This window comes from Spinacia oleracea, chromosome 1, assembly GCF_020520425.1.
Source record: "Spinacia oleracea cultivar Varoflay chromosome 1, BTI_SOV_V1, whole genome shotgun sequence".
NCBI classification, from domain to species: Eukaryota; Viridiplantae; Streptophyta; class Magnoliopsida; order Caryophyllales; family Amaranthaceae; genus Spinacia; species Spinacia oleracea.
The window spans coordinates 85,190,454-85,213,286 of NC_079487.1; the positions used below are offsets into that span (position 1 = coordinate 85,190,454).

Below are 22,833 nucleotides of genomic sequence, written 5' to 3' on the forward strand. Positions count from 1 at the left end.
GTGACAGTGCGCAGCCTAGAATAGGCCAGAACAATCAAACACGCAAAGCAGGTCAAAAGGAAATATGGGGGAAGCAAAACAATAAAAACATAGCAAGTAGAAAAACAAGGTAAAACGCAATATAAGCACGATGAGCTAACAAACAATGGGACCGGCGGCTATACCTCAAAAACTTATGCAATGTACAGCCTTACAAAATGGCCACTGTCGATCAAAACTAAAAACGATAAATAGTATTTCCAAGAACAAATTTTTACTCTCCACGCAGAGAGGACAAAACAACTAAAAGAAATAAACTATGCATTGGCTGAGGTAGTGCAAGATGAACATGGGGACAGCCGCCTGTGCCATTATTGCCCAGCATTATCTTCAGCATCAGACAGAGGCAACTCCCCAGGGTGGACATTTTCAACACAATGATCAGGTACCCCATCATCCTCTGGCACCGTACCGCCTGCAGCCAAACACGCTTGCTCGGCCTCCCTCTTCTTTCTCAGAAGCTCAACATGGAGCCCAGCCAACCAAGCAGCTTCGATAGGAGACCAGTCAAGATCAGGATGCTTCTCCTGCACTATTAGCGAAGCAGCCTTCCAACCGCCATCATAGCTCTGAGTGCGTAGAGCATACTGCTCATCTGACCGACGGAAGTCGCGAACGGCAGCCGCAAGTTGATCTTCGATGGAGTTCTGCAGTTGGGCCATTTCATTGTCATGAGATTGCTCAACAGAGAGAAAATCCTGCTGAAGAGTCTCAACTTTCTGCTGCTCGGTAACCAGATCAATTTGGGCCTGGGAAAAGTTAGTCTGCAGCTGATCACGCTCTTCAGTAACAAGCTTCAATTGATCATTGGCCGAAGTGAGGCAGGTCGAAGATAGCTCCAGATCATCAGTTAGCTCCTCAATTCTCTTCTTTTGGGCCTCTATATGAGCAGCGTTGGCAGCAAGTCGTTTCTGGTAAACTATGAAAACTTCTGTCAACTCACGAACAGCGTTGCCACACTAAGAACATAGAAAAAGAGGCAAGCATTGTAAGTAAGTGCATAGCAAAAGAAACGAACCAATGTACCAAAGGAGAAGAGAAATAAACCAAGTATACCTCCATGACCTTCTGACAAGCATTCGCCCCAGGGGTGTACAAACGCTCCTTGGGCAAGTCGCTGGGTAACTGCAGGCCTCTCAACATCCTCAGGGCAAGTGTCCCGCCTTTCTCAAGGTAGTTCCCATATAAGCTTTCTGATTCTGATACGTCCCAGCGCGGAACAAAAGTACGATCCGAAGCAGAAGGACCGGAGAAGATAGCAGCCAGCTCAGGGTCGGCCTGGGGACGAATGCGAGAAATTCTTTCTCAGCAAACTCCTTATGCCGACCTGTGATATGCAGGTCAAGATCATCAGCAGCCAGATCGTTTCCTTGAATCTCTTGCTCCAAAAACTGTCGAAGGGAACTACCAGAGTTGTTGCTGCGATGGGGATCAGCCGCAGAAGGGGAGGCTCGGAGTAGCTCAGCCCCACCATCAAGCATGGGTTGTTTCCCAGGACGCTGAACAAAAGGCGGCTCTTCAGCTTCGATGTCCACAGGATCGGACGCAGAGCCCGAACGACCTGGATGGTCACGTACCTCATCAGCCACTTCCCCAAAGTCATGACCTGCATCCTCTGTTGGAGCTTCGAGCCCAGCCTCGAAATCAGCTCGGTCACGACGAGAGCCTGACAGGGCACCGCGATGGGAAGCCCCGCGAGAGGTCTGCCCTCGACGAATAGGAGTGCTCACAGAGCCAGTGGGTGTAGAGGAAACCACCCGGGACACTCTAGGAACGATCCCAGAACCGCCACCCCGACCAGATCGGCGTGTAGTACTTCTCCGGCTGCCCTCTATCTGGTCAGCCAAAATTTGATACCCATTCGCAGCGGGATCGGGGGGAGCAGCGCAGATGAAGGAACCATCAGCCCGAACACCCAATTCCTCAAGGTTCAAGAATCGACGACCTGGAAATAAAAAAAACGTAAGGAAGAGAAAAACAACCCGCACAAAGAGAAAATAAAACACAAAGTGAGTAAGTAACACAGAACTAACCTTGAGGGTGAGTAGAACAAAGAAACATAGCGAACAACACGTCATTCCGCAGAACATAACTTGAATGCGGAAGCCAAACACGAGGCAACCGCCCAACCTCTTTACCGGCAGCATTAAACTTCGGCTCGGATGAAAAATGCTCAAAAGCCCTCTCCTCCAGGACAACACCATCTACAATCTCGACTCCCTCTAGTCGAGTCCGAGGCCGAACAAAACCCCGAGCAACAGGAAAGTCAGCAGGGACAGCGAGCCAATAAAACCTATCCTTCCACTCCTTTTGACCGGTAGGCATCCCATGGCAGGTCAATCTTCCACGATTGCAATAGATGGAAAACCAACCAATCTTGTTCCCAGTACCACTGTTGCGCAGATGATGGACTCGCTTACAGAGAGAAAGGGTCTCAGGGAACTCCAAAAACCGACAGACCCAAATATAGCTGATCAAAGTACGTACAGCGAAGGGGTGGAGCTGAGCTAAGCAAACATTAAACGCGCGAAGAATCTTCACCAAGGTAGGATGCAGAGGAAATCGCAAACCAAAGTCCAGACTATAGGCATAAACGCCTATGCATCCCTCTGGTGGATGAGTGATCCGAGCATCGTCGTCTGGCACGATAAGTCGATAACCATCAGGCAGACCATAAAACTCTTTACCAACAACAGCGTGATTCTCTTTTCGCGCATCATCAGTCCACTTAACATTCAGCTTCGCGTGTAAGGGACCAAAAGCAGAGGCCTCAGAAAGGAAGGGCGTCGAATCCCCAGGAACGACATTCTCTTCCACGTAGTTTGGAAAAGGCCTCATCTCGTTTACCTGGGCCAAAATATCTTCCCCACCAGCTTGCTCATCCACAGAAATAGTGACATGGTTGGCCATCATAGAACGAAAAATAGATTCCCGGCGTCTGTAAACACGTAAAGACAGTTTAGACTCATTAGCTCCAGCAAGCTGCTCAAAATCATCTAACCAGGCCTGTCAAGACAGAGGCTGAACATCAAGCCCTGGGGGGACATTGGACGGCGGATTTATCCTAACTATCCGCGACAGATAGTCATGGCGCATCTCCCTAAGAGTTTGACGAAAAGATGGGGACAGGTCGGCTGTAGAGTCAAGACGCCCAGAATCACCCGCATCTGGGGGGGGCGACTCCTCCCCAGAGGATTCATCGTCAGAGGACAAAGGAATCACAGCAGGCACAGAGCGAGACAAAACATCATGCATTGATTTGGTTCTGTGCTCAGCAAAAGCTCGAGTCTCCTCATCAGAAGATAAAGAGACAGAGGAGGGAGAAGAGGTAACATAGGAAGCAGAGGAAACGCTTTTAGCGTCTGAGCTACTAAGGTTTTGGCTATCAGATGCATCAGACATTGTGAACTGAAAGTCACAGGAAAAGGGAAAAAGGCACAAAGGTAAATAACACAAAAAAAAAAAAAGCTACTCAACAATGGCGGAAGTTCAAAAACGACTCAACAATGGCGAAAAATACCAGAAATTGAAACCCAAAAACCTCCAGAAACACTAAATTCAAGCAAACAACAAACGAAAGTTGCACAAAAGAATCGAAAAAACAACAAAAGATAGAAACTTACCGGAAAAGGAAGATAGGGTTAGAATCAAAAGGAACACGGCGACGGAAACCTCCCTTCGCGAAATGGCAAATGAAAACACGAAGGGCAAATGACCACCACAAGCAGCGAAAACACTAGCAATTGACCGGAAAAGTGACGACAAACACAGAAATGAGCAAAAGATCGAATTTTGAGAAGACTTTTGCAAATAGTAAGCAACGAAGAATGAGAGCACTCGAGTATTTTCTTCAGAAACACCAAGGAGAGAGAAAGTAAGAAATGAAGATGAAGAAGGAAGGAAGTTACCTTTTTTTTTAAGAAGCCAAAGAAGAACGGCTAGGATGCGAGCAACGATACAGTTGCACAAGCAGGATGAAGGACACGTGTAGACCTCAGTTCAACTGAACTCAAGCATGACGAAGGACGGTCCAGATTGAGCGACGATTCCAATTGACTCTTCAGATGGGCAACGCGTGGCACAAGGAAAAGCCGGTTAAAATCCCCAAAGATTTCTTACCATTTCACCCCAAAGAAAGCCCGCCCAAAAAAAAAAAAAAAAAAAGAGCAGACCTAATTCGAGAAATTAGATCTACTCTTGAGGGACTGGTAGCAAGAGAATACATAACCAGGACAAAAGCAAAAAGCCAACAAAACAAGCATTACAGCCCCAAAGAGGCCAGATCAAGAACAGAAGAGCAGACCTGACTTAAAAAGTCAGCTCTACTCTTGAGGGACTAGTTGTACGGGGTCATATCCAGAGAGGACAGAACATTAATGACAGAGCAAACTCTGACACCCAGGACACACCCAAGTCAAAGAAAGACTCTAAGCCCCAAGCCAAGCATACGCAACCCAGGCAGATCAAACCTCCCCATATCACATATAGGACATAGAGCAGAGCCAGACAAAGTTGCATCAGTCCAAGAAAGGACCCGCAGGCTAAACGACAACGACAAAGAATAAAGTACATCGCCGTCATACACGTGGCGGAATCCAAATAGGCCAAAGTACAGAATAGTACGCCTATAAATAGCACCCACATCACTCATGATGGGACACATTCTTACACACGGTACTTGCTCCACCTTCTCTCTATATTCGCTCTCTAAAGACTTCTTATCTATTTGCTGACTTAGGCATCGGAGGGGGTTTCCTCGGTTAAACCCCCGAGGTTAGCTCACGTTTGCTCTGCTTGACAGGGCCAAGGCACTTCGGAACGTCCTCCCAGTTCCATACTCGGAACACTTACCGTTTCGTACTAGTGTAGTGAAAATCCTCTGGTACATCTTTGTGAAGAGTGTCATTGAATTTTGAAAATACTCTTTGACGGGTTGGCCGGAGCAAGTTCCGTGTTTTTCCCATTCATATTTCCAGAATTGGTTTTCTGGTTGATAATAACTTGGCCAGTAATACAGAAGGTCTTTCCTTATATCCTACACCAAAAAGATTAAAAGAAATGAGTACTAATTACTTTGAGCGAAAAAGTAATACATACAAACATGGATTGTGCATAAGGTGTAAATACATTCAAAGCTGAACCACTGAAAGGATGGTTTGTGCAATACTCCATTCTTGAACCATTTCCATGTGTTGGCCATACTCCGTGCAGTCGAAGATTGGCTGGAGGGGTCTTATTGCACCCATGTTTGATTGTGCATAAGGCCATAGGCCACTCAAAAGCAACCACTGCGAATGGTGGTTTAGGGAGGGAAGGAGGTGGGCATCGTACAAATGATGCAAACACAATAAGCATAAACGTTGCGATAAAAAGGAAGGTAGCCATTTTTGTGGAGGAGGAAATAGGATTTGATGATAATTTAGCACAAATTATAACGTTTCATACAGCCCTTTTATAAAGATAGGATTAGCTAGCAGACTTACTGTTTCTACTGTTGTTTTACACGTAAAACAGAGCAGAAATGGAAGTCTGAAAGTGCTTAAACACTCCTTTTAAGCAATTTAATCACCTCCTTTGTACATCTAACAAACTGTGTATCAAAGAAGAACGCAAATGGAATTTGAAGCCCAACAGTAATCAACCTGGCCTTTTCTTTTCTTTTGAACTACACCATGCCACAATGCAAAACCTTAAAGTAAACAAAGACTTTACAACTAATGGATGAAAAGTAGGTCGTTTTGATGGCAATTAACATAGATGGATACGACTAATGTGCTTAACTTAGCGCGCCTTGATATCCTTGACAAAATACTTTCAAGTTTCAACTCGATCTTCAAGATAATATGAGTTGACATCAAGTCAACCAGTAGAACTAATGTACATCATTAATGCCACTACCCTTACAAATCAATCAATCTTCAAGGATGAGTATAAGTATATGAGTCTAGCAAACATCACCAAGCGTAGCTCTAATTAATCCATGTGGACTGCAGGACTGTGGAGAGTGGTGTAAATCATACATTAGCAAGAATGTAATTATCAGCTTTGAAACTACGGTTGTCAATGAGGCGTACAAGTTTGTCTATTTAAAATGAGGACCGAACAGCTAAAAGACATGAACATATAGTTCTCTGAGGGCACGCTTGGATTGGGTGTAATGGATTACGAGGGTAATAAAAGTCAAACCACCATAATAAAAGAACAATGAAGGTGAATTGAGGTGGTTGCAAGGAGGATGGTGTGGTGGTATTGTGATGAGAAGTTGTGGTAGTGGTGGTGTTGTGAGGAGAAGGGAGGAAGGGGGGAAGTAATTACCCCAAAATGAGGGTAATAATCACCCTAGTGGGATGGTGGGTAACTATTCCCCCCATGATGAGGGTATTTGTTCCCCCTTCTCTTTTATTTTCTTCTTGCCAATACTAGCTTGTTCCCTTTGCCACCACTTCACCCCCTTATCATCCCCTTCAATTACCTTAGTTTGACTTTTATTACCCCTTTAATACATTACCCTCAATCCAAGCATGCCCTGAAAGTGAATTAATCCAAGTCCACTGAGGGACTGAACCAGACCCAGTTAACCAAAAGTCTAAGACAACCATTGGAAGTAATTAAACTGAGAGAAAACCATCTACTCCGTAATATAAATCCCACTGCGAGGAACATCAAGACACAAGAATTGCTCACCATCACTTTCTCACCCCCTTTTTAACCAACTATGTCAAAGTTACCATTCAGTTCCCAATGTGTTTTTTTCTTTTACTTTAGTTTGTTGCTTTGTTTTCTCCTTGACCAAAATTTCATTGTCAGCATGAATTTTGACATTTGTCTAATTACCATAGAAACCTTATATCTTATATTCAGAATGATCAAGTACCAAATTTAGGCCAGTCAAAATGACAACACCCTTCTATCCACATATAATAGTCCTCTTGGGCCTTTTTTCCATCTTCAAGGTGTTTTTATTTTCAGTCAACTTTTATTTCCCATTGTATATCATCTACATATTGAAAGCTATACATAGAATGTGAACAAAATCTTCTGGAACCTCTTTTACGTTAAATTACGATATATTTTCTGATTATTTGATGGACGATGGTTAAGTTTGCAATGTCTGACCCAAAAAGTTGACAAGGGACTATCATTTGTGGATAGAAAGTAATCTGTAATCACATATGCAAACAGCATTTTCAAAAAGAAGTTCAAGTTGGACCATCATGATTTACCTGGAAAATAACATCATAAGTTGATAACTAAACACAGTATCTTCGTTTTCTTCAACTTCTTCAGGACCAGATGAGGTATATGTCTTCTCGTTTTGAGTTTTGCAAGTAGTCTTCTCGTTCCATTTCCCTTCATATTCATGGTTAACACTGGAATCAAAAGGATGAGTATCATGAGATTTGTGATGTATGTAGGGTCAGTGGTCGGGGTGGGATGAGGATCATTGTGGACTAACCTCGAAGGTTTGACCTCAAACCCCACAATCTCTGCTAAGTCAGTGAGAGCATCTTTGTGATACTTGACAGTAAACACCAGATGATTGTAAATGAAGTACTTAAAATGTTCGGTCTGTATACAGAAGAAGTTAACAACTGGGTGAAACTAAGATTCATTATGCTCGGACATGCCAAGATGACACAAGTTGAGTAGATGATATACTCACACCAGCATAGTGCCCCATAATTCCTATACGGAAACCAATTTGATAATAGTCTGCAGCTTCTTGAGGTAGTGGTTGATAACGAACAGCAGCAGGAAGCCCATCCAGGACCCTAACACTGCAGACACAGTAGTTGAATGCAAATCAACAAAAGACAGAAGCAGGGTACATGTATTTCAATTTGCTTATCAGACAATATCGTCAACCAGTGTATCTTATGAGGCTTTGGAGGCCAAATATGTTAACCTTTCAGTCATTTTATGAACCCATGATTGAGAAGAAGAAAGGAAAAAAAAAGCTAGTTCACAGAAAATACTTGGAAATAATTATTTCTGCAATGAGTTCTTCAACTCCATTGAAATTGAAAACAGCACATGTATGTGGAAGAAAGAAGGGAAAGGAATTTTCCTAGTACTTCCTCTCCTTCTTTCCTTCGTGCAATTCAATTTAGTTGCATACATGTGAACATGATCATACTCATGAATTTTCTCTTGGAATGAGTTAATGACTTTGCTGATAGCTCATCAAGAGTGATACGACAGACTACTCTGCACATCTGTGGCTCCCAGCATCTTGAAATACAGAATTTTGAAACTGGCCATTATAGTGAAGACTAGATTTCAAATTAAGTTTTGAGTAGTCAAATAGTTGTACTCACCACAAAAGGAGAGTCTATAAGTCGATGGCCAATAAATTCATCAAAATATCCAGCAGTGTCAACTGTAGTATTTGGATGACATAAAGGAAGACAATAGTATGTAAGGAAGCTGAGCAGCAGAAGTTAACTTGTCAACTTTCACCATCAATGGATCTACTTGAAACCAGAAGAAGTACCGGAAACGACACTTATCTCATAGTCAGACTACATACTACAAGATACACTCACCGATGAGAAAAAGAGCATGCTAACTGTCACGGTCCGAGTGTTTTGACACCGGATCGTGCATCGCGCTCTTGCCTATGGGGCGGCATGGGCGCAAGCCTTGTGCGGAAAGTGAATCTCAAGGCTCGGTACACGAGGGGGTGTTTGCTTTAAAATGGGCACTCTTGCCTATTGGCAACAAGAGCGAGGGTCAAGTGTCGATCGGGGCGCTTGTGTGCCTTAAGAAGCTTACTAATTAATTATTTTAACTTTCAATTATACCAAGTGAGATGAAGGCTTTGAGTTCAGTCTTTGTTGTCGCCAACTCTCTTATGCTGCAGCTCCATGGTTCCAACAAAAGAGAAGAACTAACTTGCATTCTCCCTACCAAATTCAGCCCCAATCACCACTAAACCAACAAATAATTGGTACGAAGGGAGTAACTTAAGTATACTGATTATAATTTCCTTATTCAACCTAAATAATGTCACTTTAGAAATTATAAAACCACTTGCAAACTGACAATGATAACGAACTAAAATTAGCTACTATAAAAGCCTAGTTAAGTTACCAAATTGATACAATAATATGCTAAAATGAATAATAAAAACACAGCCTCAATTAAGTCTATTTCCTAGGGATATTCTGAGTGTTTTGAGGCGTAGCCGTATTGGTGGCTACCCTAGCGACATCCAAAGCATCAACCTCAGACTTCTTCTTAGAGTATAAAACAGTATACCCTATTATAGCAGAAATAGCAAGCCCTGCTATAGTCATAGTGGTATAACTAAAAGGAAGACGACGACGCTGGTGTAGTACCTCCCCGGGACCACGGCCGTGTCCCGGGGGACGCTGCGACGCCTCCACACCCGCGGCCTTGACATGCTCAAGTGTCATCTTATGGGTGTCAGCCGTTTTTCTCCAAGATTGATCACCATCGCCACCCTTGTTGCTTGGATCAATTTTTACATCACCTTTATCTATATTAGGTCCTCCCCACGACATAGTAATATGATCTTTTTATTTTATTTTTTCTTTGTAAAGTAATTATTTGTTGCTCAAATTGTTGTTGTAAGTTTGTGCAAGTAATACAACAATCTTCTTGTTGTTGTGTTTAAAGAGAAAAGGTTAGCTTGGACGTGGCACGTAGTTGGGAAGAGTAAGTGAAATTTCTGAAAATATGGAGAGGACATCTGGGTTGAAAGAAATGTTGACAACCTTGATGTTGGAGCGTTTTTGTTCTGGACATGTGTCTCGTTTTGGTACTGGGAATTTGGAAATGTGTCTTCATTTTTAATAAATAAATAAATACTAAGGTTTCGAAGTGGCCCAACACTAAATCTATGTGCTAATGTGTAATGGTTTGGTTATGGAAGGGTTAGAGCATGAGGAATGGCAAATAACAATATTTGTTGCTTATTGCTTTGTTAACTTTTGCCATATTAATTTGTCAAGTCGCACTACAATCTTCCACAAATAATAAGCTACAATTTTTTTTGATTTTGGTAGAAATTACAAAGCTTGTAAGCTGTAGGAAGCCAATTAGCTCTACAAGTAATAATTCGCCACAATTAGTAACTAGCTCTAATTTTTATTTAATTACAAACTAGTCCTTTAATGGTTAGGTACAAGGTAGGATGGCTAAATTTGTTACATTAAATTTCTTGCTACAATGTTTTTAAGCTATAAAATTTCTCATTGGTTAGATACAAACTTTCTTGCCCCTTATAAGATTTTACTAGTTTGTGCCCGTGCTAATGCACGGGACTTCTAAAAAAACTAAAAAGCTATTGAAAAATACAATCATGAATACCTAATTAAAAGATTATTTGTGGAGGTCAATTCAACTGAATAGATCCAAATTAGCAAATTAATATTTATAAAAATATAAAAATATCTACTATCTTACATGTTTTTCATAACAATACATCTTTTGCAAATGGCAAGAGTCGAATATTGGCAAAGCACGTACTAATATAATAAAGGAAAATTTGGTAATATTAATCCAACCTTTGGCCGATTTTCTTTTATTAAGCCCACCTACGACATATTTTTTAATAATCCCATCTTTACTACCCATCGACTTTTATTAGGCCCAACACGTCATAAACCTATTGTAGGCGGTAATATGTCCCTACGTGGCAGTACTCTATCTCGATATATTCAGTCATCATCATCAATTCATCACCATCTCGATGACTTTTTTACCGATTACCGGTCACTTAAGCCTAATAAAAGTCGTTGGGTAGTAAAGGTGGGATTATTAAAAAATATGTCGTAGGTGGGATTAATAAAAGAAAACCGGCCAAAGGTTGGATTAATATTACCAAATTTTCCATTAATAAATTGGTAATATAACAATACTTTTTTTTTATTTATAGGGAAGAACGGGTTTCGGATAAGTGATATTATCTATATTCCAAAGGTGGAAAATTTGGTAATATTAATCCAACCTTTTGCCGATTTTCTTTTATTAAGCCCACTTACGACATATTTTTTAATAATCCCACCTTTACCACCCAACGTCTTTTATTGGGCCCAACACGTCATAAACCTATTGTCGCCGGTAATATATCCCTACGTGGAAGTACTCTCTCTAGATGTATTCAGTCATCATCATCAATTCATCACCATCTCGATGATTTTTTCACCAGTTATCGGTCACTTAAGCCCAATAAAAGTCGTTGGGTAGTAAAGGTGGGATTATTAAAAAATATGTCGTAGGTGGGATTAATAAAAGAAAACCGGCCAAAGGTTGGATTAATATTACCAAATTTTCCTATAATAAATTGGTAATATAACAATACTTTTTTTTTATTTATAGGGAAGAACGGGTTTCGGATAAGTGATATTATCTATATTTATTAGATTGATTAAATTTTAGCAACTTTGAAAATGTGTTTAAAAATTTCCAACCCATATGTTTTATTGTTATTCAAGTTTTCAATTTTAAAATTCAAAGATATGCAAGTTGATTTTATTGTTTTTTTCATAAGAATATATTACATTTCCTAATTTAGCCGGTGAATTAGAGTTCAGGGATTGAGGTTTGGAGTGCTCTCATTAACCATCACTTTGCTTTAATAATATAGATTTAATATATAATTTTATTTATTTTATCGTTTCCGCATTTTTATTTGTGAACTACTTGCTTAAATGAGCTACAATATTTTGATAGTTTTTCTTTATTCTTCTACGAGACCGCCTTCGGCGAGTGGACTAATATATCTCTCGTCGGTCATGGGTACCTCGATGGACAGCATCCCTCCCAGTTGAGATTTTTTCCATTCTCAAGGCTCAAATGCGAAACCTTGGTTAAGGAGCAAGAGGCTCTTAACAACTCATGTCAGTCTCAATTAATACGATATTATTTTTGTGTGAATAGGCCCTTTTTATAGTCATTAGAGTTGCTCTTAAATTATGTGCATGTCCGACCTTAATTATTTCTAACTTAAAATTCCTTTTACTTTGAACCTTCAAATTCCTTTTACTTTGAACCTTCTTTTTGTTCAAGACTCAAGCTTATCATACACTCGCCTAATTTTTAAATATTTATTTTACCTCAAATTCTCTTGGAAAAATAAAACATTAACATTCTTCTACGGAGTATCTTCTATCAAGATTACGGAGTTTTCCAATGGTCATCTTGTATTCCCTCCGTCTCTTTTTATTTTTTACGTTTTCTTTTTTGGGTATTTCAAAATGTTTTTTATCTTTCCTTTTATATTATCACATAATTGACTTATTATTCTATCAAAATTTGTGTCCAATTATTATTTTAACCAATTAAATTCATTGGGACATTAAATTTTTCACACTTTTTCATTGGGACATTAATTTTTTCTCATTTTCCAATATCTGAATTTTGATAAAAGCAAAAACATTATAAATAAATGTAATTTATCTTGTTTAAATAAAAAATTTGAGAAATCTCGATACAAATTAATTAATCGTTAAAACGCGTGAAAAATCCCAAACATAAAAAACAAAAAGAGACGGAGTGAGTAGTTGATAACACCATCAAGGCAACGTTATTGGTGCTCTTGGAGCTTTAGAAGCGCAAATTTCAGATGTATTTTATTTGACTAGTTTCGCTTTTTTAGAGATTTCAAAACGGATGAAACTTTTCATATGAGTAAGAAAATACCCTTATTTGTATGCAGTATAAGATAAATGAAGTATTTTTTAGATAACCTTTGTACTTATGATGTATGATGTACGACAAGTAAATGAATAAATCATAAAATTTTCGTATAATGGTTTAAATTGAAATATTGTTACATGTTAAAATCTCCTACTTGTAAGAGTTTGTTTGTCCATTTAATTTGTTTTGCTCATTTAGAGAATTTGAAATGAGCAAAACTTGTAAACGACCAAAAAGAAAAATACTCTAGAGTATACTTCACTCTAAATACATAGGGTATAAGAAAGATTTTTATAAATAACCACATGCAAATGTGACTGATGTATGATATATATACCTTTTTTTTTTGTGCGAATGAGCCACGGTGACGGAGATAGGAATCGATCCTAAAATTTTCTGAAATCAGGATAGAAGCTATAACCAACTAAGTTAATCGGCAAATTATTTAGACTTCATAATTATAATTATTGTTGTGGATATAGAATAGGAAATTAGGAACAACCGATTATATAAATAAAAAATGCCATCCCTCTTAGAATCGAATAATGTTTAGTTCATCGAGTTCTAAATAGCTTAGACTACTATCCTGAGAGAAGGGGTTCCATAATTATTGAATTAGATTATCAATCAAAAGCTGGATGCAAAGATTAATTACAAAAGGAAAATAAAGACCATTGAAGTTTAATTTAATCAATGCGTTTTTCGTACATCAAGAACTTTCGACCGTTTGCACAATTTGTAACCGTTACATTAACGGACAAGAGAAACAGAGCCCATTACATTTCACCTGAATTTCAGTCAAAAGTGTCCCCACTTTGACAACGGCTAGTTTTCGACCGTTTTCCATTCCCCCTCTATAAATACCACCCCCTTAAACCACTATCCTATCACTCAAATCTCTCTAGCTTTACTTAAACAACCAAGGCATTTACTTCCCCAAAATAAATAAATTTCTAATTCTAGCTTTATTTTAATTGAACTTTATATAGCATATACAAAATCAAAATCAAAATCAAAATCAATGGCTTCAAGAATCTTCTTCTCACTTTGTTTGGTATTGGCGTTTGCGCTTTTCACTGAAGCAAAAGATCACCCTGTGGGAGGTACATCAGATGCTTGGAAAGTTCCTTCTCAACCAGATTCTCTCAACAAATGGGCTGAAAGAAGCAGGTTCCAAGTTGGTGATAATCTTGGTAATATTAAGATTAATTTCTCCTATCCTATTTCATTTTCTGTTACTAAATCAATTGTTAGTCAGAAATCCCACCTGGGTTTTATCAATTTTTGTAGAAATTGTAAAAAATATTGCAATTTAGCTCAAAATCTAATCCAGATAATATTCTAACTGAAACTTCATGGGTTTTATTTTATTTAATTATGGCAGTGTGGAAGTATGACAGCAAGAAAGACTCGGTGTTGCAAGTGACAAGGGAGGCATACTTGAACTGCAACACGAGCAGCCCAATAGCGGAGCACAAGGAAGGAGAAACCAAGGTACAATTGGAGAAATCAGGGGCATACTACTTCATCAGTGGAACACAGGCTAACTGTCAGAAGGGAGAGAAGGTGATTGTGGTTGTTATGGGAGCTCGAAGCAGGCGGTCTGGTGCTGATTCTCCAGCTCTTGCTCCTTCTCCTTCTCCTTCTCCGAATTCAGAAGCTGAGGCTCCTACAGTTGCTCGTACAAATGCTGCTTCTGGCCTCAAGAGTGGGGTCATGGTTGTTGTTGGGATCTTGGCTGGGTTTCTTATGATGTGAGATCTGAGTTTTTTTTTTTGTGAGATAGCAACAATTATATTACTTGGGATAAAGAAATGTTAGTCCATATAAGGCAAAATCTTTGGATTTTCCTTGTTTTTTTTTTTGTTTCAATCTGGTTTCAGATCATGTAGTTTTCTAATTGTTCGATCTGCTCATATTAATTAAAATTTATTCTTTATTTGTTTTATGATGATAGTGTCTCTCTTAAGCCAACCTCTGACCTCTGTGTGTGTTACCAAAGGAATTGAAAATTTGAAACAGATGGAAATGTCATTCAATTAATTACTCAGTTAGTTCTTTAGCTGGATTAACATTTTTTTTTGAGATTCTTATGCCAAAACAAAGAACAAGTTGGCATGTAAAGAGAGTAACCCTCCTCGGTCACAATCTGAAGATTTTCTGTGAATGAAGAGCTAGAAGACCCGTTCTTGTTACTTGCACATTGAGGAACGGTGTTCCCAGTGCCAAGGTGCCAGCAGAAGAAAATTCAGCTCTTTTGGACATGGACAAAATCAAGGCCCCGGGGATTGATGGCTACAATGTTCAAACTCTATCAAACTCTATCAAACTCAAGAAGAATGACCCAAAAGGAAATGGGAATTGTTTAGTTTCAATGTCTCTTGAGAATAAGAGCTCGCCGGAAGTAACACCAAAACGCACATAAGTTTTGATTCAGGCTCCGCTTGGGGTGTAAAACATTTTCTGTAAAATGATTTTCGTGGAAAATAATTTACAATGAAAAACACAATTTTAAAATTAGTTTTCCGTTGTTTAGTACATGTAAGAAAAATGAAGAAACCAAAGGAAAATAAAAACGCAAATTTGTCAGAAACCACCTTTTAAAATAGAGATTTTGCGAGAAGAAATCCGATTTATAAATATTTTTGCGAGAAACCAAAGCTGGATTCCGGTGGTTAACTCTTTTTCTCAACGTTGACTTGCACTTGACTTTTTTAAACAAAAAATTCAATCATTTTTACATTCTTCCCATTCACTTTTCACTCCATTTTATTTCTATCACCTTCAACTGCAGTGGTGAACTGACAGAGAGAGTCGAGGTGTTGAGAAGAAAATTATAGAAACAGAAACCAGCAAATTATGGAAACAACAAATTATCGAATCTCCGACATACATAACCCCAAATTTACGCCATAAAATTATAACAAGAACACAAGTTAACAACTACTTACAGTAATTCATTCAAAAATGCATATAAATACTCAAAATTTCAACACAACCATCAACCTAATCAATCAAATTAGAATGAGTTGAATGTCCCTAATTTCAACTTTTGACTTTGAACTTTTGTTAGTTTTTCTGGGTGATCTGCAAAATGAGTAAGATGGTTTATGGAAAACTTATCCAGAAATTCACCAAATTTTAGGAAGAAACCCAAAAATTCAAATGAGCGGTGTTTAAGGGAAAATTAAAGGGAAGAATATGAAAAAACGATTTATTTTTTTGTTAAAAGAAGTCACATGTAAAGTCAACGCCATAAAAAAGAGTCAACTACCGGAATCCGGTTAAATGAGGTCTCTCGCAAAAATATTTATAAATCGGGTTTCTTCTCGCAATTTATTTTTTAAAAGGTGATTTTTCGCAAATTCTCTATTTTAAAAGGTGATTTCTGACAAATTTGCTAAATAAAAGAGAAAGTAAGCAGGTAAGCGAGAGGAGTGTACAAGAGAGATAAGGAAAAAGGAAGGAAAACAATTTTCCTCTCATTTTATTCCTAGTGAAAATACTTTACACTCCTTTGCAAATCAAACAATATAAAATGAAAATAAGAGAAAAACTATTTTCCCAGAAAATACTTTTACGGCCTATCAAACGGTGCCTCAATTTCATTTGTGAATTGTGATACCACAATGTAAGCAAATCCACCATGTGATTGGATTATCAGAAGTTTCTAGCAACAAAAGAAGTTAAAAGAAAGTCTTCATGTGATTGAATTTAAAAGCCCGCAAATCAGCCAATTCACTTGTTTGCATTTCTTCCGTTAGTCCTCGATGACCCTTTCTCAATTCGAATGGCTCATTTAGGCTCTTATGTTACATTCAACGACATCCTTTACGCACATCTCTCCAAATCATCTAAAACAAGACACCTTCAGGAATTAGGAGTTTTACACACTCACCGAACAAAAAGGTTGTACTGGAATATACACCTTATGCTGCCATATCAATCAAAATTTAAAACAATACCTAAAGATTGGTCGAAATGCAACCATACATCAGCCCAACATTAGACCACGTTCAATTCTTTGATTACGTAAAATTTCAAAAGAATTGGAATTATCATCTAGTGTATACAAGGAAGTTACATAACTCAGTGCAAAAGATTTGAGTCCTCTGTTGGATCAACCGAAGTCACTTTGGAGATTAATCCTCCAACATTCGTTCAAAAAGCCTTACTTCAGACCCTCACTCAAGCCGGGTGGCATCCCTAAACTTTGGGCAAGATTGCCCATTCTTTCCTTCATTGCCTGACAAAAGAACAAAACCATCTTAGAAATCTAGAAATAACAGTTTCCCCTTCTATAACTTTTTTGTTGACTAATTGAAAGATTAAACATGGTGTCTCATCTCACCAGCACGCTTTTTTGGTGTGCATCTTTGTATGCCTCGGTAACTAAAAGAGAGAGTTTCTGCGTGAAAGATAAAGCAGTTGTTCAGGAAGGGAACAAGCGTATGACAGACATTAGTTGGAAGAAAAACACACAGAATTATCTAAAGCTCACTTCAGCCCCAAGTTTCATTGCAGCTTCAGTAATCTCAGTCCGGACAGGTTGTTGATTACCAGAGAGGGTAACCTGATAAAGAGACGTTTGAATAATGAAGATGTTGCCTTATTTAAAGGTCCAGAGATAAAATAACATACATATGTTTCAGTGACAATGATACACACAGCAATCACATGAAAAGCTTGTTGATAAGAAGCTAGTTCAAATAGAGAGGTTGCGCAACATTATGAAAAACAACATACCTTTATGAGCTCATCTTCACAATAACCATCAAACTCTGCTCTGCAAGACCAAAACAATAACAAAAGAAACACTTTACATGAAATCAATATTCAACTCAAACATTGTTAGAAATTAGCACATACGCTGCCAGCTCTTTTTGCACTTTAACTGCTTCAACTTGGACTACCATTTGAGCCTTCTTGACCGTCTCATACAAATTTTGCATGTTGCCAAGTATTCCAGCCTATGTATTCAAGAAGGTAAGTTTAGTAGAAACTCGACAATAAATATATCGTGGGCATGTACAACGCCACACTATCTAAGAAAACTCCTACTCTGAATGAATAAATTTTTATCCTACAGTCCACAAAGACGAAGGGAGGTGAATAAATCAGCAAAATTATGTAATGCACAAAATTCTTCAATCTCAAGTAACAAACATGTTTTTGACAAACTCACTAGTCACTACTCTAGAAAGGAAAAAAATAGGCCAAAAGACCAAAACCTGTGTCAATAAACTGTTTGTCATATTAGAAGCTGGTTATCACTCCTAGAATTCCAGGTTATTCATATCCTCCTCCACCCCTGAAATTGAGTTCTTGTCATTTTTTTTGGCAATCTTCTTTAGCATGTTTTTCGGAGACTATTTCCTGTTGGAACTTGAATTCAGTCAGGAATAAAGAACAATTTTATCTCTTATATCGTTCCATTTAAAATTTTAAATCCAATTTTGAGGATGATATTTTTTGGGTACATTTCTAAGTCCTGATGAAGTCTTTCCATTTAAAAAGCTACTAAAAAAAGAAGGAAATTCCTCGTATCAGTTAGGATATTAAAAGCTTTTGCTTTTCACACCAACACTATGTTTGGTTAGGAAAATTTGCAGGGAAGGGAGGGAAGGGAAAGTGAAAAGGACATTTTCCCTTATTTGGATAAGATACAAGGGATTAGGGGAAGGAAGCGAAAAGGATTGGAGATATGGAGGGATCCACTTTCCTTCCCCTTTCAATAAATCAGATCCTTCCATTGTTGGAAAGGTTTGGAAGGAAAATGGAAGATCATTTTTTCCCTCCCCTCCCCTCCCCTCACATCCCTTTCTCTTACCTCTTTTTCCCTCCCTTCCCTTCCACAAATGCTAGCCAAACAAAGTGTAAGGCTAACAACGAAGGTAACTTTTCTGAATATAAGTTCTGCAGCATGTAAAACTAAATTGGGTATGTTTGCGGAAGCATCTACAATTCCACAGTCTTCTCTTTGACCCAAAAGCTAGACCCAAACAATGTGGAGGCCCTTTCCAGAAGGGCTGCATCACATTCACACTTGGGAAGTAATGAGGAGGCACTTGAAGACTTAATTAGAAATAAAAGGTTGGATCCTATAAGAAGGTTAGACGGAAGCTATCTGTTGCTGAGGGTCTGATTCAATAAAAAAGGAAGGTGACGCCCTTTCCAGAAGAGCTGCATCACATTCACACTTTGGAAGTAATGAGGAGGCACTTGAAGACTTAATTAGAAATAAAAGGTTGGTTCCTATAAGAAGGTTAGACGGAAGCTATCTGTTGCTGAGGGTCTGATTCAATAAAAAAGGAAGGTGACCCAGGACATAACTGTTAATGTGAGTTGCATATCAAAGGAATACGAAGAACCCTCTCAATCTAGGAAGCAAAAGTGAGGACTTGATGGTGGCTTCGGTGATTGACCTGAATACAAATGGTGAGTTTGATCCCTGAATCATAGAAGACAATATGCTCTACAATGATCAGGAGACTTAGGACAGTATCTCACAACTTCCCCTGCTATTGTTAACTTTATCTGAGAGCTCTACTTTGGCCAAATAGAAACATGCCAAAGGCAGGAACACTATAGATAAGAGGCAAGCTCACAAATAGTCTTCGAAATTTTTACAATCTTACATACCCACAGGAAGGCACCTTTTTTTAATGCAAAAGTGTATTACAATAGCTACAAAGAATGAAGATTTGCTTTAACATGAGCATTATTATAAGAAGGTAAGAGAACTCTCACTTTTGAGTCATCACCCTTGTCATCCTTTTTCCCTCCAAATAAACCATAAACACGTACTGATCTTGTGTTTTTACCAGGCTTGCTGTTTGTCCACAACAAACGTGGACGACCAACGGAATTATTTAACTTGCCTGTGAACATTTATGGAAATGATTAGATTACATGACAATTAAGCACGGCACATGGAATACAACACTTCAGGGATGCATTAAAACATTTAAACATAATCAAACTAGTGCTTTGTAAGGATAAAAACACACTAGATAACATAAATTAACTGTCAGGCCCATCATATGCAATTTCCCCATAAGTCACAAATTTCAGTTATTGCCCAATTCCCTCCAAACACCAATTCAAACCACTGCAAAAGAGAAATGCAAACTGAAAATCTCAAACTCTTTATCAGAATTTGACTGCATACTACTGAGTGAGACCTCTAATATGGTCCCAGGGCATACATCATCTGTGGTCCAGGAAAATCATAGCAAAAGTGCACAATTAGTGCATAGATTCTTTCCTCAGGCATGATTGACATATAAGGGTATCTTCAAACGCCAATCTGTAACGAACCAATACATTATTGACTGAGTTCCTAAACCATAATGGACTTCTTTTTTGAGATTTTTTAACATACATCAGGAACAGCCGAACAGGTTGAGGCACTTGTATCACAGGCAACTACTTATAAACTTTTTCCCTTGAAAGTACTCTGTTTTGTGAGCAATGATAACAGAAAAAAAAAAGTACCGGGGAGTGAACTTTTCTAAAATTTAACGACATTATATTAACATATAAATTCAGAGAAGAATATGATTGTGAGAGAATCACTAAGTTTGCATATTGCAGAGATCCTGCAGAGCACCAAATATCAACCATAAAGTAGTTTTTTTTCCCTTCTTCTCCTAACCAAAATCGTATTTGTTTGAATAACATGGAGCTATGCACTTTCTTTTTATTCTTTAAAGCATAAATCTGGAAGACTGGAACTCAAGTAGTTCATGCTTTCCAGGGACCAAGAGGTACATGAGGTTAGGGTGATCAGAACACGAGCTAGCCTGTTGGGATATCAATTTCCTCCCTAATTCGAATAAACTTAAACTTGTAAATGCTGGCTTCTCAGATGGCCCACGCCGTAGATAGTGGCATGCAGCCAAGCCAGAATGGGCTCACCAAAAATTATTGGTTTCCGCTCATTGACCTTGAAGTCAATATCAGGATGATCCATTCCAGCAAGAAAGAAAAACAGAGAGGGATATTCACTCATTTCATTCGCTTAAGAATACCTCATTTTTCATTCTAAAATTATGGACTAAAAGAAGCCATAATGGTAGCATGATCTTTCTACATACTGGTCCATGGTTATCCCATTTATTTATGTTGTCGACTTCATTACAACTTGGGAACACTAAATCTAGCAGAAATGCAATATCAATTTGTCATCAATGGCTCTGATCTATGGCCTGTAAAGCTAGTTGGAGAATTCAGGAGAAATAAACATCTAATAAGTGCTAATAAGGTCCGAATTGTGTTTTTCTTGATTATACAACAAGTTCCTTTGACCTTTCAAATGTCAGACAACCACTAGACATACAATAAGCAGTAGAACATACACTTATTAAGTTTTTGTACCTACCTTTATCTTCGTAGATTTATTTGTTTTTAAAGCTTTTAATACCATGGATTTTTTTGAACCACGGTGAGCCTATCCTATGCAGCAAGTACCTCAACACCGCTACACGGAACGACACTCTAAGAACTAACTCCCCAAGTAACTCGAATGATGAACAATTGTGAGTTGACAATGGCAAATTTCCATTAGATAGCCAAGTCTGACATTTATCCGTGTCCCATACCAATATTCGACCCTGAGTAACATTGGATAATGAACATTAGTGACTTGACAATTTGGATCATAAAATGGTAAATTCCTAAAATTTCATTAGAAAGACGAGTCTGACAACTGGGTCTCACAGAGTGCTCAAACCTGAGTATCTAAGACATTAAGGGGGGAGGGGTGGGGGGGCAAAAAGAATGGGAGTACCCTAATAGAATTGACCGCTTCGCCACAAGCTAGCTAATTAACATGGTCATAACATCCTTAAGAATTCAACAGCTACATAATCCAGTAAAGAAAAAAATTCCTATTAAGTAAATGGTGGGATCTTTCAAATGATAATGGTTTATAGATAATAATTCAATCAATATAAGCCAATTAGGGCAATTACATCACTGATAAACCCTAAATAAAATAAAATACTAATAAAACCCAAAATCACAATACCCCAATATCATGATAAACCAATTACCAAATTCAATTAGATAAGAAAGAGAAAGTCAGTTCACGTAATAATTCGACGCACAACAACAAAATGAAGGAGAAGAACCAATAATAAACGATGAAGAGACACTAAAATAGAGCATAAAACAGGAGATAAAGGAGAGAGGAAAAGAGAGCTTACAGAAGGAGAAGGAGATAGAAGAAGAGGTGGGATTTTTGAAGGTGTCATTGATTCTGCAATGAATTGGAAGTTTTGATGCGCTAAGGAGGGTGCTTGTACACGCCATGGAAGAAGGAGAGAGAAACAGTTGAGTGTGTGAGAGTGTAAGAGAAGATAAACCCTTTTGAATGAAATATCTTTATCGAAGGGGTGTTCATAAATGTCCCGTACACTCCCAACGCGCGGATGGTGTAAACGCTATAGAGGAAGCAACGCGCGGATGGTGCAGGGGCCTGTACGTAGATCTACGTGCACCTGTACCAAAACGCAAAAACATTAAAAGAAAACGAAAAAGAACATAACAAACTAAACAGAAAAAACATAATAAAGTAAACGAAAAGAACATTAACTAAAACCTGAAAAGAACACTAATGCTAAAAAACTAAAGAAAATATACAAAAATGAAAATAACATATTCTCTCTCCTCATAAACTATAAAAAGAACAATTATTGTTCAAAAAGAACATCGTGTGAAAAATACAACAGAAAAACAAAAAAAAAATATTATCGATAATGTTATTAAATATTAAAAAACATAAATAAGTTAAAAAGAACACAAAATAATTAAAAAAAGAACAACAACTTTTTTACAAAACAGAAGAAAAAAGAACAAAACACATGGAAAAGAACAACATTTTCTTTTTCCTTATCAAACAAAAGAACAGATTGAAAGGGACGAAAAGAACAACAAATCTATGTTCTTTTATTAGTTGTATTTGTTCTTTTCAAACCACTTAGTGTTCTAATTAAAAAGACGAAAACGACGATATTTTGATGCACTTAAAACTAGATCTATATTTTTATTTAAATGTATTTTTGTTCTTATCCCACGCATCAGAACTATGTTCTTTTATTAAGTGTTATTTGTTCTATTCAAACG

General features: G+C 38.1%; 5 protein-coding genes across 7 annotated transcripts; 1 reads left to right on the plus strand and 4 right to left on the minus strand.

Moving 5' to 3' along the window:
* Positions 1–762: 762 nt before the first annotated feature.
* On the minus strand, positions 763–5,436 carry LOC130466763 (uncharacterized). Of its 3 annotated transcripts, XR_008926916.1 has the most exons (6): positions 5,167–5,436; positions 3,948–5,074; positions 3,663–3,775; positions 2,073–2,977; positions 1,096–1,984; positions 763–998 (listed from the first exon to the last, which is right to left on the minus strand). XR_008926916.1 is itself a non-coding variant. In XM_056835364.1 (5 exons), the coding sequence occupies exons 4-5, from the start codon at positions 2,950–2,952 to the stop codon at positions 1,185–1,187; spliced, it is 1,680 nt and encodes a 559-aa protein (XP_056691342.1). In that variant the 5' UTR covers positions 2,953–2,977; positions 3,663–3,775; positions 3,948–5,074; positions 5,167–5,436; the 3' UTR covers positions 1,051–1,184. The 3 variants fall into 3 exon arrangements, 1 of the variants encoding a protein (XP_056691342.1); XM_056835364.1 differs by lacking the exon at positions 763–998 and having other exon boundaries at positions 1,051–1,984; XR_008926925.1 differs by lacking the exons at positions 3,663–3,775; positions 3,948–5,074; positions 5,167–5,436 and having other exon boundaries at positions 2,073–3,191.
* LOC130465491 (ribonuclease 3-like) lies at positions 4,814–5,424 on the minus strand. Its single transcript, XM_056834270.1, has 2 exons — positions 5,167–5,424; positions 4,814–5,074 (listed from the first exon to the last, which is right to left on the minus strand). Exons 1-2 carry the CDS (start codon positions 5,422–5,424, stop codon positions 4,814–4,816), a joined length of 519 nt encoding a protein of 172 aa, XP_056690248.1.
* A 3,553-nt stretch (positions 5,437–8,989) lies between the features above and the next one.
* Positions 8,990–9,811, minus strand: LOC110779185 (uncharacterized). The gene has a single exon (XM_021983720.2). It carries the CDS (start codon positions 9,564–9,566, stop codon positions 9,189–9,191), a length of 378 nt encoding a protein of 125 aa, XP_021839412.1. The 5' UTR covers positions 9,567–9,811; the 3' UTR covers positions 8,990–9,188.
* Positions 9,812–13,596: 3,785 nt separating this feature from the next.
* On the plus strand, positions 13,597–14,653 carry LOC110779182 (early nodulin-like protein 13). Its single transcript, XM_021983717.2, has 2 exons — positions 13,597–13,898; positions 14,090–14,653. The coding sequence occupies exons 1-2, from the start codon at positions 13,727–13,729 to the stop codon at positions 14,461–14,463; spliced, it is 546 nt and encodes a 181-aa protein (XP_021839409.1). The 5' UTR covers positions 13,597–13,726; the 3' UTR covers positions 14,464–14,653.
* Positions 14,654–16,549: 1,896 nt separating this feature from the next.
* On the minus strand, positions 16,550–22,092 carry LOC110779183 (nucleoid-associated protein At4g30620, chloroplastic). The gene is made up of 7 exons (XM_021983718.2): positions 21,915–22,092; positions 19,456–19,586; positions 17,575–17,675; positions 17,452–17,491; positions 17,207–17,278; positions 17,057–17,113; positions 16,550–16,951 (listed from the first exon to the last, which is right to left on the minus strand). Exons 1-7 carry the CDS (start codon positions 22,018–22,020, stop codon positions 16,877–16,879), a joined length of 582 nt encoding a protein of 193 aa, XP_021839410.1. The 5' UTR covers positions 22,021–22,092; the 3' UTR covers positions 16,550–16,876.
* Positions 22,093–22,833: the final 741 nt, after the last annotated feature.

What these genes read in the sequence shown, in the direction of transcription:
- LOC130465491 (XM_056834270.1), bottom strand. Translation starts at nt 5,424, where the DNA reads ATGGCTACCTTCCTTTTTATCGCAACGTTTATGCTTATTGTGTTTGCA. An exon ending in TCAGTGGTTCAGCTTTGAAT is followed by an intron (nt 5,075 to 5,166) that starts GTATTTACACCT and finishes TTTTTGGTGTAG; the next exon opens with GATATAAGGAAAGACCTTCT.
- LOC110779183 (XM_021983718.2), bottom strand. Translation starts at nt 22,020, where the DNA reads ATGGCGTGTACAAGCACCCTCCTTAGCGCATCAAAACTTCCAATTCAT. An exon ending in GTGAAGATGAGCTCATAAAG is followed by an intron (nt 17,279 to 17,451) that starts GTATGTTGTTTT and finishes TCTCTTTATCAG; the next exon opens with GTTACCCTCTCTGGTAATCA. An exon ending in CAATGAAACTTGGGGCTGAA is followed by an intron (nt 17,114 to 17,206) that starts GTGAGCTTTAGA and finishes TCTTTCACGCAG; the next exon opens with AAACTCTCTCTTTTAGTTAC.
- LOC110779185 (XM_021983720.2), bottom strand. Translation starts at nt 9,566, where the DNA reads ATGTCGTGGGGAGGACCTAATATAGATAAAGGTGATGTAAAAATTGAT.
- LOC130466763 (XM_056835364.1), bottom strand. Translation starts at nt 2,952, where the DNA reads ATGATGGCCAACCATGTCACTATTTCTGTGGATGAGCAAGCTGGTGGG. An exon ending in TTGTTCTACTCACCCTCAAG is followed by an intron (nt 1,985 to 2,072) that starts GTTAGTTCTGTG and finishes TTTTATTTCCAG; the next exon opens with GTCGTCGATTCTTGAACCTT.
- LOC110779182 (XM_021983717.2), top strand. Translation starts at nt 13,727, where the DNA reads ATGGCTTCAAGAATCTTCTTCTCACTTTGTTTGGTATTGGCGTTTGCG. An exon ending in CCAAGTTGGTGATAATCTTG is followed by an intron (nt 13,899 to 14,089) that starts GTAATATTAAGA and finishes TAATTATGGCAG; the next exon opens with TGTGGAAGTATGACAGCAAG.